At 54.2% G+C, this 13,010-nt stretch overlaps 2 protein-coding genes and 1 long non-coding RNA gene across 11 annotated transcripts in view; 2 read left to right on the plus strand and 1 right to left on the minus strand.

The window, feature by feature from the left end:
* The window catches only part of METAP1D (methionyl aminopeptidase type 1D, mitochondrial), an 88,750-nt gene extending 86,471 nt beyond the window's left edge, over positions 1-2,279 (plus strand). For 4 of the 6 annotated variants that reach the window (XM_055120204.1, XM_055120205.1, XM_055120206.1 and 1 more), the window contains 3 exons: positions 661-708; positions 1,652-1,730; positions 1,865-2,279. In XM_055120204.1, coding sequence (XP_054976179.1) covers positions 661-708; positions 1,652-1,730; positions 1,865-1,943 — 206 coding nt within the window. In that variant the 3' untranslated portion in view covers positions 1,944-2,279. Of the gene's footprint in view, positions 1-660; positions 831-1,651; positions 1,731-1,864 lie in introns of all 6 variants that reach the window. The other 2 variants (XR_008627214.1, XR_008627215.1) reach the window with 2 other exon arrangements.
* Positions 2,280-6,185: 3,906 nt separating this feature from the next.
* On the plus strand, positions 6,186-11,423 carry DLX1 (distal-less homeobox 1). Of its 3 annotated transcripts, none has more exons than XM_004601151.3 (4): positions 6,186-6,329; positions 6,797-7,475; positions 8,214-8,413; positions 9,614-11,423. In XM_004601151.3, exons 2-4 carry the CDS (start codon positions 7,163-7,165, stop codon positions 9,866-9,868), a joined length of 768 nt encoding a protein of 255 aa, XP_004601208.1. In that variant the 5' UTR covers positions 6,186-6,329; positions 6,797-7,162; the 3' UTR covers positions 9,869-11,423. The 3 variants fall into 3 exon arrangements, with proteins under 3 accessions (XP_004601208.1, XP_054976183.1, XP_004601209.1); XM_055120208.1 differs by having other exon boundaries at positions 6,202-6,333; XM_004601152.2 differs by lacking the exons at positions 6,186-6,329; positions 8,214-8,413 and having other exon boundaries at positions 6,620-7,475; positions 9,614-9,827.
* Positions 7,348-13,010, minus strand: part of LOC129399651 (uncharacterized) — an 8,123-nt gene continuing 2,460 nt past the window's right edge. Inside the window, exons 2-5 of one of the 2 annotated variants that reach the window (XR_008627217.1) lie at positions 11,569-11,682; positions 8,933-9,055; positions 7,764-7,844; positions 7,348-7,485 (exon numbers count right to left, since the gene is read on the minus strand). This is a non-coding gene — a long non-coding RNA (uncharacterized LOC129399651). The remainder of the gene's footprint in view (positions 7,486-7,763; positions 7,845-8,932; positions 9,056-11,568; positions 11,683-13,010) is intronic. The other variant, XR_008627216.1, reaches the window with a different exon arrangement.

Here is a 13,010-nt window from a genome sequence, read left to right on the forward strand (position 1 = left end):
TGCAGAGACCAGCGGAAAGTGGTCCTTGGCCTTGCTGTCTCTGGGTAACTACTGCCAAAACTATCCCCTCAGAGAGCCCCAGAGAGCCAGTGGGCCAGAACCTCCCTATGGGATAGAGAACCCCATAGAGGCAGTTCAGAGGTGTAGGTGAGAGAGCTGAAAGGACCTTTCTGGGGCCCATACTTGGAACTGTTAAAAACTCTCTGCCCCCCCAGGTGGCTTCCCTCCTTTTGTATATCAGTTTTTCCAAGACATATATTACTCTTTGGGGTGTTGAAAGGTCATCAGGCCTAAGCCCAGCTCAACGAGAAAGCCTTGAGCTACAAGTGAGCAGAAGGCAGAAGTGAGGGGCAGCCACACAGGTGTCTAAAGCACTTGGGTCACCCCCTCTTCAGTGCTCCCTTCCCTTCTCCCAGTGCTCCCTTGGGTCAAGGCCCCAAGGGCAGAATATACAGCCTGACTAAGATCCAGGAGCCCATGTTAATCCCCGGGTAATCATCACTACCAAGTATTGTAGAAAACTCCCTGTTCCCCTAAAAGAAAAAAGAAATGATAAAGTGTTTCCAGAGTCCAACCCTCCCTAGCTGGTCTCTGTCCTTTCATTTCCTATTCCCACCGCCCCCTGGCCGCCAACCGCTTCCTGTTTTGTTTGTTTTGCAGCAAATGACAACGAACTACTCATGGAGGAGGGCATGGCATTCACCATAGGTCAGTGCCCAGACCTTCTGCAGAGCCACAACTCCCAGGCAGAAGCAGCGCCGGCCTAGGCCAGGCAGTACCGTGAAGGACTAATAAAGCCAATCAGCGTAATGAAATAATTCACATGCATAGTAAATCTGATTAAATAATATCCTCGAGCCCCATCTTCCTAAATCAAATACTTACCGACACATTTAGGGGAGGGCAACCATCCAACCTCTAATTCTGTTACCAGCATAATGTGGTGTTTGGTTTTGTTGTTTGTTTGGGTTGGGTTTTGTGTGTGTGTGTGTGTGTGTGTGTGTATGTGTATGTGTGTGTTTCTTGTTTTCATGAGCACCCAGTAACTAGAGGCCATGATTACGCCTTGCTCCCTGTGTCAGCAAGTAGCATGTGTTCTGTGGAGACCCACATACTGGCTGATCATGTGATTGGTGTCACCACCAAATTCCAATCACCTAAGACCCCCAAAGGCATCCTAGTCCTGACTGTGGGACTTAATGGAGAAGCAATTAGAGTGAAATAAGAAAATTGTTATTTGCTGATTAATGCATGTTTTGAACAGGTTTTAAAAATTCAAAAAATGTTGTGTGTTTTTTTTTCTAAAATACTGACTGGTGTTTATAAGAGGGACTAGTGTTTGGGTAGTTATTATCCACGGGGTCTTAATTAAGGCTTGATTAAAATGCCCTTTTTTTTTTCCTCTAAAAAATTACGAACCAGGCAACTTCATACATTTTTGAATTGCCCCGCTTCCTCTTCCTACTGTTTAGTTTGTAGTACACCATGTAAGCAGCATCAATTATCAACCCTTTCGAGATGACAACATGAACCCGTGGTGGGGGGGAGTACTTGGAGAGAGGGGGAAGAACTTTTTTTTTAATAATCAGCGGAAACAATGTTTGACAAGAATCTGATTAGATCCTTGCAGTAAATATTTTCCCTCTTACAGAGCCAATCATAACCGAGGGATCCCCTGAATTTAAAGTCCTGGAGGATGCGTGGACCGTCATCTCCCTCGACAATCGGAGGTGTTTGCTGCTTTCTCTCCTATTATTGCTTTCTGTGGTTTGGGACGTAAAAGCTGGTCGGACAGCGCTGGCGAGCGCGGGCTCTCAGCCCCGCAGACGCTCGCTCCTCCTAACCGCTGCCCTGTGCGTTTCAGGTCCGCCCAGTTCGAGCACACGGTTCTCATCACGTCGGGGGGTGCGCAGATTCTTACCAAACTGCCCCACGAGGACTGAAACGCCGCACGGAAAGGCCGCGGAGTCTCTCCCCTCCAAATTGTTGAAATCCAGCTGGAAAACTTTTAGAAAAAAACGGGCAGGTCCGGTAGTAACCCACCTAGCACCTAAAACAGCACCTTGGGGAAGCGCCGCAGAGTCGTGCAAAGCCGGGAGCGACTCAGACCTGCCTGCAGCCACGCGGCGACGTCAGAAGCGGCCCCTGGCGCCTAACGCGGGTTCCCAGAGAAAACTTCAGGGGGGTTGGGACACCCTACTTAGAAGACGGATTCCTAGAAAGAGCTTGCTTTGCTTATCCTTGTCCTAATCTGCCTGAATAAAAAAATACCATTTAAACCCACCGTGTCTGTGTTTCTTGCATCTGAGTCAAGGGACAGGGCAGGTGGTAGTGTCTGAACTTCAAGCGCCCGCACCCAGAGAAAAACCCAATGTAGCTGAGAGCTGGAAATGTTTTTTTTTTCAAAAGCCTCGCCCCCAAGCAAACCTCCCCCGCCCCACTTTGTGGGTACCATATGGGCTGCCCTGAGAGTGTTAGTAGAGGATAGTCACCCCCAGCCCTTTCCACCCCTTCCCTTGCTCAGCCTCTAGCAATGAAAAGATTTTGCGTGCAAGTGACAGCGTTGAGCTTCCTTGCAATGGACCGGGCCCTGGCCTGAAAACCTGACTTTCCCAATCTTCTGCAGCAGCTGCTCCCCGGTGGTCATCCCACCCTGCCCTTGCCATCCTAAAGGCAACTTTGAACTTTGGAGAGACCCTGCCCACCATCTCTGCTCGCTCCCCAATATGCTTAATGATCTGTTGCAATGGGGCATTGAACCTCCACTCCACCAAGTGTCCAGCACCCTTCTAGTCACTAAGTTAACCTCTCCCCATCTCAGACCTCTTTGGGGCTTCCCAGAGACCCTAAGGATCCCACCACAAGAAAAGATTCCTGAACAATTAAGGGTTAGGGCCTTCACTAAGATTAGCCTGACCAGCAGCTCCACCTGCTTTAGAAAGTAGACGCTCCCAGGACACACATTGTGAACTTTCTGCGGGCAACCACCTTTCTTTCACTTACTCCTGGGACCTGTTCACATCTGAGCTCTCAGTAGAAAGGGGTGGGACTCCATGCAGACACCATGGAAAAAGTCCTCTTCCGGCCATGGTTTTAGAAACAGCTCCAGAGAGGGGGTGCAAAACAACTAGACCACAGACAACAATCCGTTGGTTTTGCAGATTCTGGTTTCTGCAGAAGCGGGTCTTGCACACCTGCCAGCCTCTGTAGCCTGGGCTTCAGAACCCCAGGAAATGTGACCACTGGTAGAATCATGACAGGTGGCCTTTGACCCTCAGAGCAGAGGGGACAGAGAGAGGAAAGCAAAGTCAATGAGCATGCTGGGGAAAAGGGGCTAGTTTGAGCTGCTCTGAGTTTGGGATTCTCAGGTCACCTCTAACCTAACCACTCCTGCTCCTGGTCTCTGCATCCAGGGATGTAGAATCAAGACAGAGGGGAGACGGGTTCGAATGGCTCTGGGAGCTGGAAGGACCAGGGAAGGGCTGAAGATTTACAAGAAAAAACTTTTGGCGTATTGGAGAATTGGCCAAGCAAAGGCCTGGAGATTTGACTGCTGTAAGAGAAGGTTTAGGATTCTCTGCAGGAGAAAAGGGCCCAGATGGGCTTGGAAGCTTCACCCTTCTCCCAGCAATTACATTTCAACCCAGATCTTATCTATGGTCACTTTATCCCTAAGGTTCCTGGAGAATAATTTTATTAGTACCACAGGATTTTCACCAGTCACTGGAATAACAAGCTGTTTGCTCAGCAATTATTCAGAGCCGCAGGTTTTTATGGAACAGGTTTATAATCTCATTTATTAAAGCAGCTAACCTAAAGTTTAAACATTATAACACATACACAGAAAAGTATATATACCAGCACCAGCCTACACTCCTGAGGAAACAAACTAAGTTAGAACGAACTCCTCCGTTTTGAAATTAAGAAAACAAACAAAACCCAGAAAACCTGACCTCCACACCCTTAGCCTGGAAACTGGCCCCAAACCTCACCCCAGGCTTTGGGGTATTCCGATCACACATGGTTATGGCTAACACTGTCCGGAGCCCGATCCTTGCGGGGTCTCCAACAGGTTTCACTGGGAATCCGGGACGCTCCGGATAAATGGAGAGTTTTCTTTTAGAGTTGGGACAGGCAAAGATCTAGGTAAATCGACGGTTCAGAACAGGTGTCATTTTAATGGTGGGGGGCGGGAAGGGTCCACTCTGGGTTCACAGTAGAGATAAGATCTCAGGGCGAGAGAAGCTAGTCAGGGCCGGGCGCCGCGGCGCCCCGAGGGCCCTGGCTCGGCCGTCTCTGCTCCCGCTTCTCTGGGGCCAAGAAATGATTCCAGAGTTGTAGACACTCCCTCGCCCACATATAACTCATTTCCAAAATAAGCAAGGCTCTGAAACCATCTCCCGAGGGGGCTCGTGCTGGTCCTTTGTTCCCGGGAGGCAGCCCCACCCGGTCGGTTCCCTGCGCCGCTCCGGACTGAGCTGCTCCCAGATGTGCGGGGCCAGAGAGCCCGGGAGCCGGTCGCGACCTTAGGCCCTGGGTGTCCCCTTCCCCCACCCTGCAGGTGTCTGAACTAAACCGGCCCCGGCGGTCCAGCCGTCGGGTTTCCTCCAGCGAGGTTTTGAGCACTGGGACGCGCCATCCCCGCTCCCCCATCCCCACGCCGACCCTGCGCCGGCCGCCGCGATCACTTACGTGCGCAGGGCCCGCGAGGCGCGCGCGAGCCATCAGGGGCCCGGGAGGCATCCCGGCGGCTGTTTTGCGGGGCACACCGCACCACACTGCACACCCCAAAATAGGCGCTAGGAAGAAGCAATTAAAATCACAAGTGCCAGAAATCAAGAGGAGTCGCGCGGCTCCGGGAGTTGTCTGGTGGAGGAGTCATTAACTGGTTGTTGCTACAAAGCCTCACCGTGTGGTTCGGTGATTAAGGGGAAGGAAAAAAAATCTTTTTAGGCGTTGGCAAACCCGTTATTGGTTTGGATGATTGGTTGTTGATTTTTTTTTTTTGCTTTTGTTTTTCTTTCTGCTCCAACCACGCCGCCTGAAATATTTCAACCCCCGACACCATGCCCTTAAACCCAAGAAGAGAAATTCCGCGGGCAGCAGCAGCTGCTACAGAAGTTAGAGAGAGAGAGAGAGAGAAGCTTTTCCACTAATATCTCTAACGACAGCACCAATGTAATTTGTTTTGAATGTTCATTTTTATTGGTGTTCCCTCTGCCAAAATGCGCTTGATTACAGAGGTTTGTCCTGTGATCATAGCGCACTCCAGACAGGGGAAGGTGCATCGGGGAAGGTTCAGCTCAGGCCAGATCAAATCCCGGGCTGTTTAACGCTGAAAGGCTGCATGTTGCTATTAGTGTTAAATATATGGCTAATTATGCGTATGAAAATTAAACATCAGTGTTATGCTAATGGGGCGCCTTCAGCTGCGGATCCGAGCACTTGAGACTACCATTTAATCAAATGAATCAGTAACTAATACATCTGCACGTGTGAACTTTCACAAGATCATTTCCCCGTTCCCATCACACCGCTAAATTATGAAAGAAATAATTATCAACACTTTCTAATTACCTAACAAAGTAATTTGGGATTCACCGTGGGGTTGGTGGGATGGGGAAACCAACAGCCCTTCGCAGCCAGCGTGGTGCGCTCCACGCCTCACGGGGGTGACTGTGGGGTGCTAGCGGTGCGGCGTGGGGGGGCGGGGAGTTGAGGCCCTTTTGTGCGCTTTTTTTTTTTTTTTGGTATCTAGAGTCCCGGAAGATAGAAGACGCGGTGGCATCTTTTGCCAACCCAGCCCACAGGCCCAGAGGTGCCCGCTTTGAGCAGTAGAGAGGAGGCGGGTCCCGGGACGGCCACGAGCAGCCTGTCCACAGGCAGATAAGGAGCGTCCACCACTAGCTTGGTTCGGGCGTGGGTCCCGTGTCCCACTCAAGACGCCTAAAGGCCAGGTGCTTTCGCCAGACCTGGAGAGGCCGGAAAAAGACCCCCCTGGCGTCTGTCCCTCGAGCCAAGGAACTGAGCCGGCCGGCTTCGAGGCTCCCCTCCACGCAGCGCCCTCGGGGCGAGTGAACCCCGGGCGCTCCGCGCAGAGGGAGTGGAGAGGGAGGGGGAGGCGGAGGCAGCTCAGGAGCGAAAGAGGGGGTGTGTGCTGGGGGGAGGGGGCGGTGCGGCCGCCTTTCCTGGGAGGAGAAGCGCGGGTTCCTGGCTCTGGGCGCGCTGTGCTTTCATCAGACCGGTGTAGACTCGAGCTGGAGTGGCCGGCTGGGCCTGGAGCAATGCGAGCCGGCCCCAGGGAGCGGCGGCGGCGGCGCGGCGGCCGAGTGAGTGAGTTCGCCCCGGGGGCCTCCCGCGCGACCTAGGGGGGTGCTAGAAGCGACCCAGAGCCCTGGGGCGGCGCGGCGGGCAGAGCGCTGCACCAGGCACTAGATGCCTTGGTGGGGAGACCGCGCTCCGTGGGCCGCCTCGAGCGGGCCCCCCCACCCCCGGGGCGCCACTCCACGCTCGAGGCCTCGGCCGGCCTTTCGGAGTCGCCCGGGCTGAGCGCAGAACTGGGTGACGGTGGCCTTGGAGAAGCGGTGCCTAGGGGCTGGGGGGGGGGAGTGTCCCGAGTGTCGGGGCGGGGGGCAGAGGGTGGAAACAGTGGCGGCAGGGGCCAGGGGGTAGGGCGGCAGTGCCGAGCCGCCGGCGGGTGTCTGGGGAGAAGTAAGGCGCGCTGGGGAGGCGGGAGGCCGAAGAACTGCGGGCGCCGCAGTCCATTGTGCGCCCCAAACCGCGCGCTCCGTTGCAGAAGAGCCCGGGCCGGGAAGTGTGGACGCGTCGCTCCCGAGGCCCGGCCGCCTCGCCCGTGCTAGTCCAGAGGAGCCGGAGCGCTTCGGACCAATCCCCGGAGATTATGCAAGACAGCGGACCAATCAGCTCTACCAGCTCATGAATATTTATGACCTTGGCTGAGTCAAAGCTTTGAAGCGAGTTTGGGGAGCTCGGCAGCATCATGCTTAGACTTTTCAAAGAGACAAACTCCATTTTCTTATGAATGGAAAGTGAAAACCCCTGTTCCGCTTAAATTGGGTTCCTTCCCGTCCTGAGAAACACAGAGACCCCCAAAAGGGAAGCAGAGGAGAGAGACACCCACACCCAGACCCCGCGAGAAGAGATGACCATGACCACCATGCCAGAAAGTCTCAACAGCCCCGTATCGGGCAAGGCGGTGTTTATGGAGTTTGGGCCGCCCAACCAGCAAATGTCTCCTTCTCCCATGTCCCACGGGCATTACTCCATGCACTGTTTACACTCGGCGGGCCATTCTCAGCCCGACGGTGCCTACAGCTCGGCCTCGTCCTTCTCCCGACCGCTGGGCTACCCTTACGTCAACTCGGTCAGCAGCCACGCGTCCAGCCCCTACATCAGTTCGGTGCAGTCCTACCCCGGCAGCGCCAGCCTCGCCCAGAGCCGCCTGGAGGATCCAGGTACGTGCGCCTGCCAGGGAGAGGGAAAGGAAGCGGTATGGAGGGAAATAAAAAGGGGAAAAGGGAGGGAGAAGAGAGAGAGGGAGGGCCAGGGTGTGAAGGAAGGAGAGAGAGAGGGAGGGAAGGAGAGAGAGAGAGGGAGAGACAGAGAGAGAGGGAGAGAGAGAGAGACGAAGGGAGGGGGTGAGGTGGGGGTGGGGAGGGCGCCAGAGCAACGGAGGTTTCGGGTATCAACCTATGGATCCTTGTCATAGTAAAGAAATTCAAAGGAAAATTCACCAAACTCACAACTAATCCAGCAAAAGACAAATCCGAGAGCGTCCCTTGCCACTGGCTGGGCCTCTGGGTGGTTCTGTGCGCTGAGCCAGGCTGCAAGCAGAAACCCACATGTGCACGTATTAGTCTCGGTAATTATTTATTGCGTAGCGCTATAAACAATGTATGCAATTAAGGGTAATTAAACCTCAACCACCGCCTGCAAAAAATAGCAAATTTTCCCTGCAAAAGGCAGGAGCTCCGTGTCTGGAAACTGCCCTAGTCCGCCTGTGGCGACCCAGGTCAGGCCCTCGGGACTTTCTGGGCCCCTTTCCCGACTTTCGGAGTTTCTTCTTGAACCTTCTCTCTTTCTCTCTCTCCGGGTTCTGCCTCCGCTGCCCCTCGGTAGCCACTCGCCTTCGGCTCACGGCACTAAAGACTGTCCCTCGCATTAACAACGCCCCGCTTCTGCTGTCCCTCCAGGGGCTGACTCTGAGAAGAGCACGGTGGTGGAAGGCGGTGAAGTTCGCTTCAATGGCAAAGGGAAAAAGATCCGAAAACCCAGGACGATTTATTCCAGTTTGCAGTTGCAGGCTTTGAACCGGAGGTTTCAGCAAACTCAGTACCTAGCTCTGCCCGAGAGGGCGGAGCTCGCGGCCTCCTTGGGACTCACGCAGACGCAGGTACCTCGCTACCGCCCCTCTGCCATTCAGGCTTCCCGCGGCCCGCCTGCGCGCCCGGATCTTCGTTTTGTTTTTGTTTTGCTCTCTGGGCCTCAGGGTCTCCTATGTGTGTCTGTGTCTGTCTGTCTATCCGCCTGCCTGCCTCTGAGCCCTGACTCCCAGCGTATCCTGTCCTCATTCGCTCTGCCCTAACCCAGTCGCTGGATTCAGCCCTGCGTCTGCTCCCTCCCGGACCTACTTCCCTGGACAATCTGACTGGGACGCAGGAAGGAGATTTCCCTACATGTTTTGTCTGGGAACTCCGAGGTCACACGTGCCCCCAACAACTGGAACAATAGACTCGGGACTTAATCCCTTGCTTGCCTTTCAAGTGTGTGGCTAACCACTCTGGGCCTGGGCCTGACCATTCCTGACCCTCTGTCTCCCCTGCTCTTCCTTCTCACAGGTGTGTGAGTGGGAGTACGGTGTGTGTGTGGGGGGATGGGGGGGTGGCATCCTTTCCTCCACCCTCTCACCTACCATATCAGACCCCAAAGCAAAAACCTTCCTTTCCGGATTTCTTTGAATACCCTAGAAAGTCCAGGAGGGTTCGGATCAGCTTGGCATGGGTTTCCAACGTCCAGGTGGGAACTGGAGCAAGAGCTGGGGAAAGCAAAACAGATGCTAAGACAAGGTTCACTTAAGTCCAGATGGAAAGTTGAACAAAAATAGCCCCAAAGCAAATAGCCCCTCCTCAAATAGCCCCAAAGCAAATCAAGGGTAGAAAACGGTGGTGCAAAGAGAAGGGTCTCATTGCAAATAAACTTCCACCACCCCTTCCCACCACTTGATTCTTTTATTGATGGTCATATTGGAGTTGATGGTTGACATTGGGTTGGCACGGAATCTTCCCCCAGGTGATGGCCAGGGGCAGGCTGTGTCCCTGGCAGCCCAAGCCTGCAGTCCCGGCTCACTTTTACCACCACGCCCCCTGGCTCTCTGCTGGTTACCCCTGCAGATCTGAGCTAGCAGCAGTGGGGCTGAGCTTTTGATTCCTTGTTAGTGCTGCTGTCCTTCTGCTCCTCCAGCAGGTCTCCAGGGCAGAGAGTCCGGGAGTGTCTGGAGTGTCTCGGTGGGGGAATGCTGTCTCCGCAGTCCCTGTCTCCCTGTGACCACCATGGGCACAACGAACCTAAGTCACAATGTTGTCCGCTCTTGCAGGTCAAGATTTGGTTCCAGAACAAGCGCTCCAAGTTCAAGAAGCTGATGAAGCAGGGCGGGGCGGCTCTGGAGGGTAGCGCGCTGGCCAACGGTCGGGCTCTGTCAGCGGGTTCCCCGCCGGTGCCACCCGGCTGGAACCCCAATTCTTCCTCTGGGAAAGGCTCTGGAGGTAGCGCGGGCTCTTATATCCCCAGCTACACGTCGTGGTACCCCTCGGCGCACCAAGAAGCTATGCAGCAGCCCCAGCTCATGTGAGGTTGCACGCCCGCACCCACCCGCCTCCTTCCCGTCTCCCCCCAACCCGGCCCGTCTGCCTCCAGGTTCCAAGTCCATCCAACCCCGTCTGTGCGCCCTGGGCCGGACCAGGAAGGCCCAGAGGGAGAGAAGAAGGAACAGTGAAAGCAAGGAGGCCCGCGCGGGGCTCATCAGGCCCTGTGACTTCCCTGGGGCCCACGCCTTTACCCAAGTCCCCGCTCTGCGCAGCGCCATTACCGAGGCCCGAGCCCTACTGCCCGCACCTCATCCAAGAAGCAGCAAAGACACGCCTGTGACCCGGGCGCTCAGGCGCTCGCCCTGCAGAGGCGCGGAACTATCAGGAAAAGAACAGAACAAAAAAAAGCAAAACAGAACAGTAGAAAAAGCAAAGGCTCTTTTCTGTCCTGTCCGTCTCTGTCTCCCTTCGCTCTGTATTTGTGCGCTGACAAAGTTGAGGTCCTCGTCGTCGTCCGTCGCTGTCCTCATTCTACGGCCTCTGCAAAGAGTCACCAGGTCGGAGGGGGACGCAGACCGCTGGGTTCCTGATACGGAAACATTATTATATATATACATATATATGTATATATGTATATATATATTTTGTCCGTTTGGACCTTCTCCTGGACCTGCCTCACCGTCTGTGTAGCTCCTTCGGGAATTGGGGGGAATTCGAGGGAGGGGGTTTTATTTATTGGGAAATGAACTGGGCCCGAGACTGAACAGTAGCCAATTTGTGGTTCTACAGCGGGTGAGGAGAAGCTCACGGTCCACATGTTGGGATTCCTTGGAAAGCACCCGGATAAATAAGTACGGAGGACCTGGTGATTTTTAACTTATATGGTGACTTTTGTATTTTGCTGGTGTGGAGAGGTTGGAGCCGAATGATATGCATCTTTTTTAAATGTCTCATGTTACTTTAAAAAGAAAGAGAGAGAGAGAGAGAGAGATGAGACTAACACAATACCCTCATCTCCAAAAAGAATGTTTCCTTGCTTTGCCTGGATAAGAAAGAAAATCTTAATTCCCTCCGGAGGGAGAAAGAGAAAGAAGACCCCAAAGGGCAGTGGTAAAAAAAACAGGCAGGGTGAACAAGTGCCCCTGAGCCAGAGGACTATAAAGTAAGACAAAAGCAGCTTTACGACAACCTCCCCAGAGGCTGGACCACAGAACCATGCCAGCTGCCGCTCGAGTGCAGTTCTCCAGCGCAGGATGGAATCGCTGTACATATTATTGTTGTTATTAATTATTATTATTGTTATTATTATTGGTCCGTAAACATGTTGCACAAGCTTAGCTTTTTTTTTTTCCGTTTTGTTGTGTGTGGCTGTAAAACCTGATGCTTTGTGAAATGAGAATCTTGACATTTTACTTGTGAAATTCGGAAAATGTGATCAATTGAAATCAACTGTGTTTTGTGTTTTCTCTATGTCAAAGTTTAGTTTTATATTGAGAATGTTAACTTATTGCTTTGTATCTTGGGGAGGGATGGGGAAAAAGAACTTTGTAAATAAGTTATAAAGTTTCTTTGAAACAGTAAAATTATGGTTTCGAGAAAGAGCTGCTGTCCGGTGTGCTGTGTGAGGGGGTGGCAGTGGGTGCAGGCCCATCTCTGGGGACAAAAAGTCAGGGGCAAGCCACTCTTGGCGCCAGTGGGTGCTGACCCCCTTCCCCTTACACTCACCCTAAGGGTCTATCCCTACCTGGGTTGGAAGGATGGGAGGACTGGAGTGATGGGCCAGCAGATGAGGCTCTTGCCTTGCTCGAGCCCACCTAGATATGATCTCCAGCATCACATAATGAGGTTTGGGTTTGGCCTAAAATTAAAAAGTGTATATTAATAACAATAACAATAGAAGAAGCGAAAGATCGGGAGTTTCTGGCAACGTCTCTGGGAAGGGGCTATCGGGAACAGGTGTGACATGGCAAAACTGTGACTCGGCGCCTCAAGGACTGTGAAGACAGGCGGAGAGATGAAAGCGGAACTCGAAAGCCGCGTCGGAGAGACTCCGCGCCCCGCGCGCGCCTCGCGGGAGGCCTGGAGGTCTGGAAGCCAAGACCCGGGGTTTTGCCCCTCCCCTCGCGGGGATCCGGCCTGCCCGCTTTTGTTTGCCCGGAGGGCACAGGATCCCGACGCGGAAAAGACACGGCCAGACGCCGGAAACGGGCAGGAAGGACACGTCTGTCAAGCTACCCCCCAATCAATCAGGGAGCTTGGGGGTTGGGGGTGGGGGAACAGTCCCAAGGCGCCACCCGGGCCCCTTCACAGCCACTCCCACCCCACCCGGGCACAACTTCCTAGAGAGGCCCCGCTGGTAGCCGCCAGTGGCTCCCGCGTCTTTTTCCGCTAGTGGGAGAGATGAAGATGTCAGGGTGCGGTGGAGCGACTTCGTGACTTGTTGGGACTCCAAAGCTTGTCATGGCAACACCCCTCCACTCCAGCCCCCCAATTCACTGGTCTGGCCTCCAAGCGGTCAGGCACGTCTTACAGGACTGGTCCTATAGATTGGCTCCCAAATGCAACTTCCAGCAGCGAGCATCAGCCTGGCTCCCCGTCCCACCTCTCTGCCCCTGCCCTCTGGCCCGCGCCTCAGCCCTACCTCCCCCTCCAACGCCCACAACCAGCGCCGAGCTGAGGCCCGAGGGAATGCATTGGGCCCCGAGGGACTGTTCTGCACGATTCCCGCTTCCCTCGCCCCCATCCCTGATACGGCTTCCTGGCGGGAGTTGGTCCTCCGCCTTTGGGGGACCCTTGGCAGCGCGCAGTGGGGAGCGGAGCGCGGAAGGTAGTGATCTGTGTTGTGACAAGCACCCATTTTTCAATTGGTGCTGGTGAAAGATCAGATGCGCCAAAGCTCTTCCAACGCCCTTTGGGGAAGGGGGAGGGCTAGGAGGAGGGGGTGAGGGTGGGAGAAAAGGAGGCAGAAAGGGATCAAATTCCGGACCTGGAAGCTCCTTCTGGGACTGGGAGGGAGAGGTTTTCCCCCCTCCCTCGCAGGCACCCCGAATTTGGAGCGTTAGTCTGGGAGACCAGACCTCCGGGAGATGCAAGCTGGTGGGCCGGCCTCAGAGCTGAGGAAGGAAACCGATTTCCCAGGCTGGATCCTGCGGCCCCGGCAGGACATTTCTGCTTTGCGTTTCTCTT

The sequence above is a fragment of the Sorex araneus genome, chromosome X (assembly GCF_027595985.1).
Source record: "Sorex araneus isolate mSorAra2 chromosome X, mSorAra2.pri, whole genome shotgun sequence".
Classification (NCBI taxonomy): Eukaryota; Metazoa; Chordata; class Mammalia; order Eulipotyphla; family Soricidae; genus Sorex; species Sorex araneus.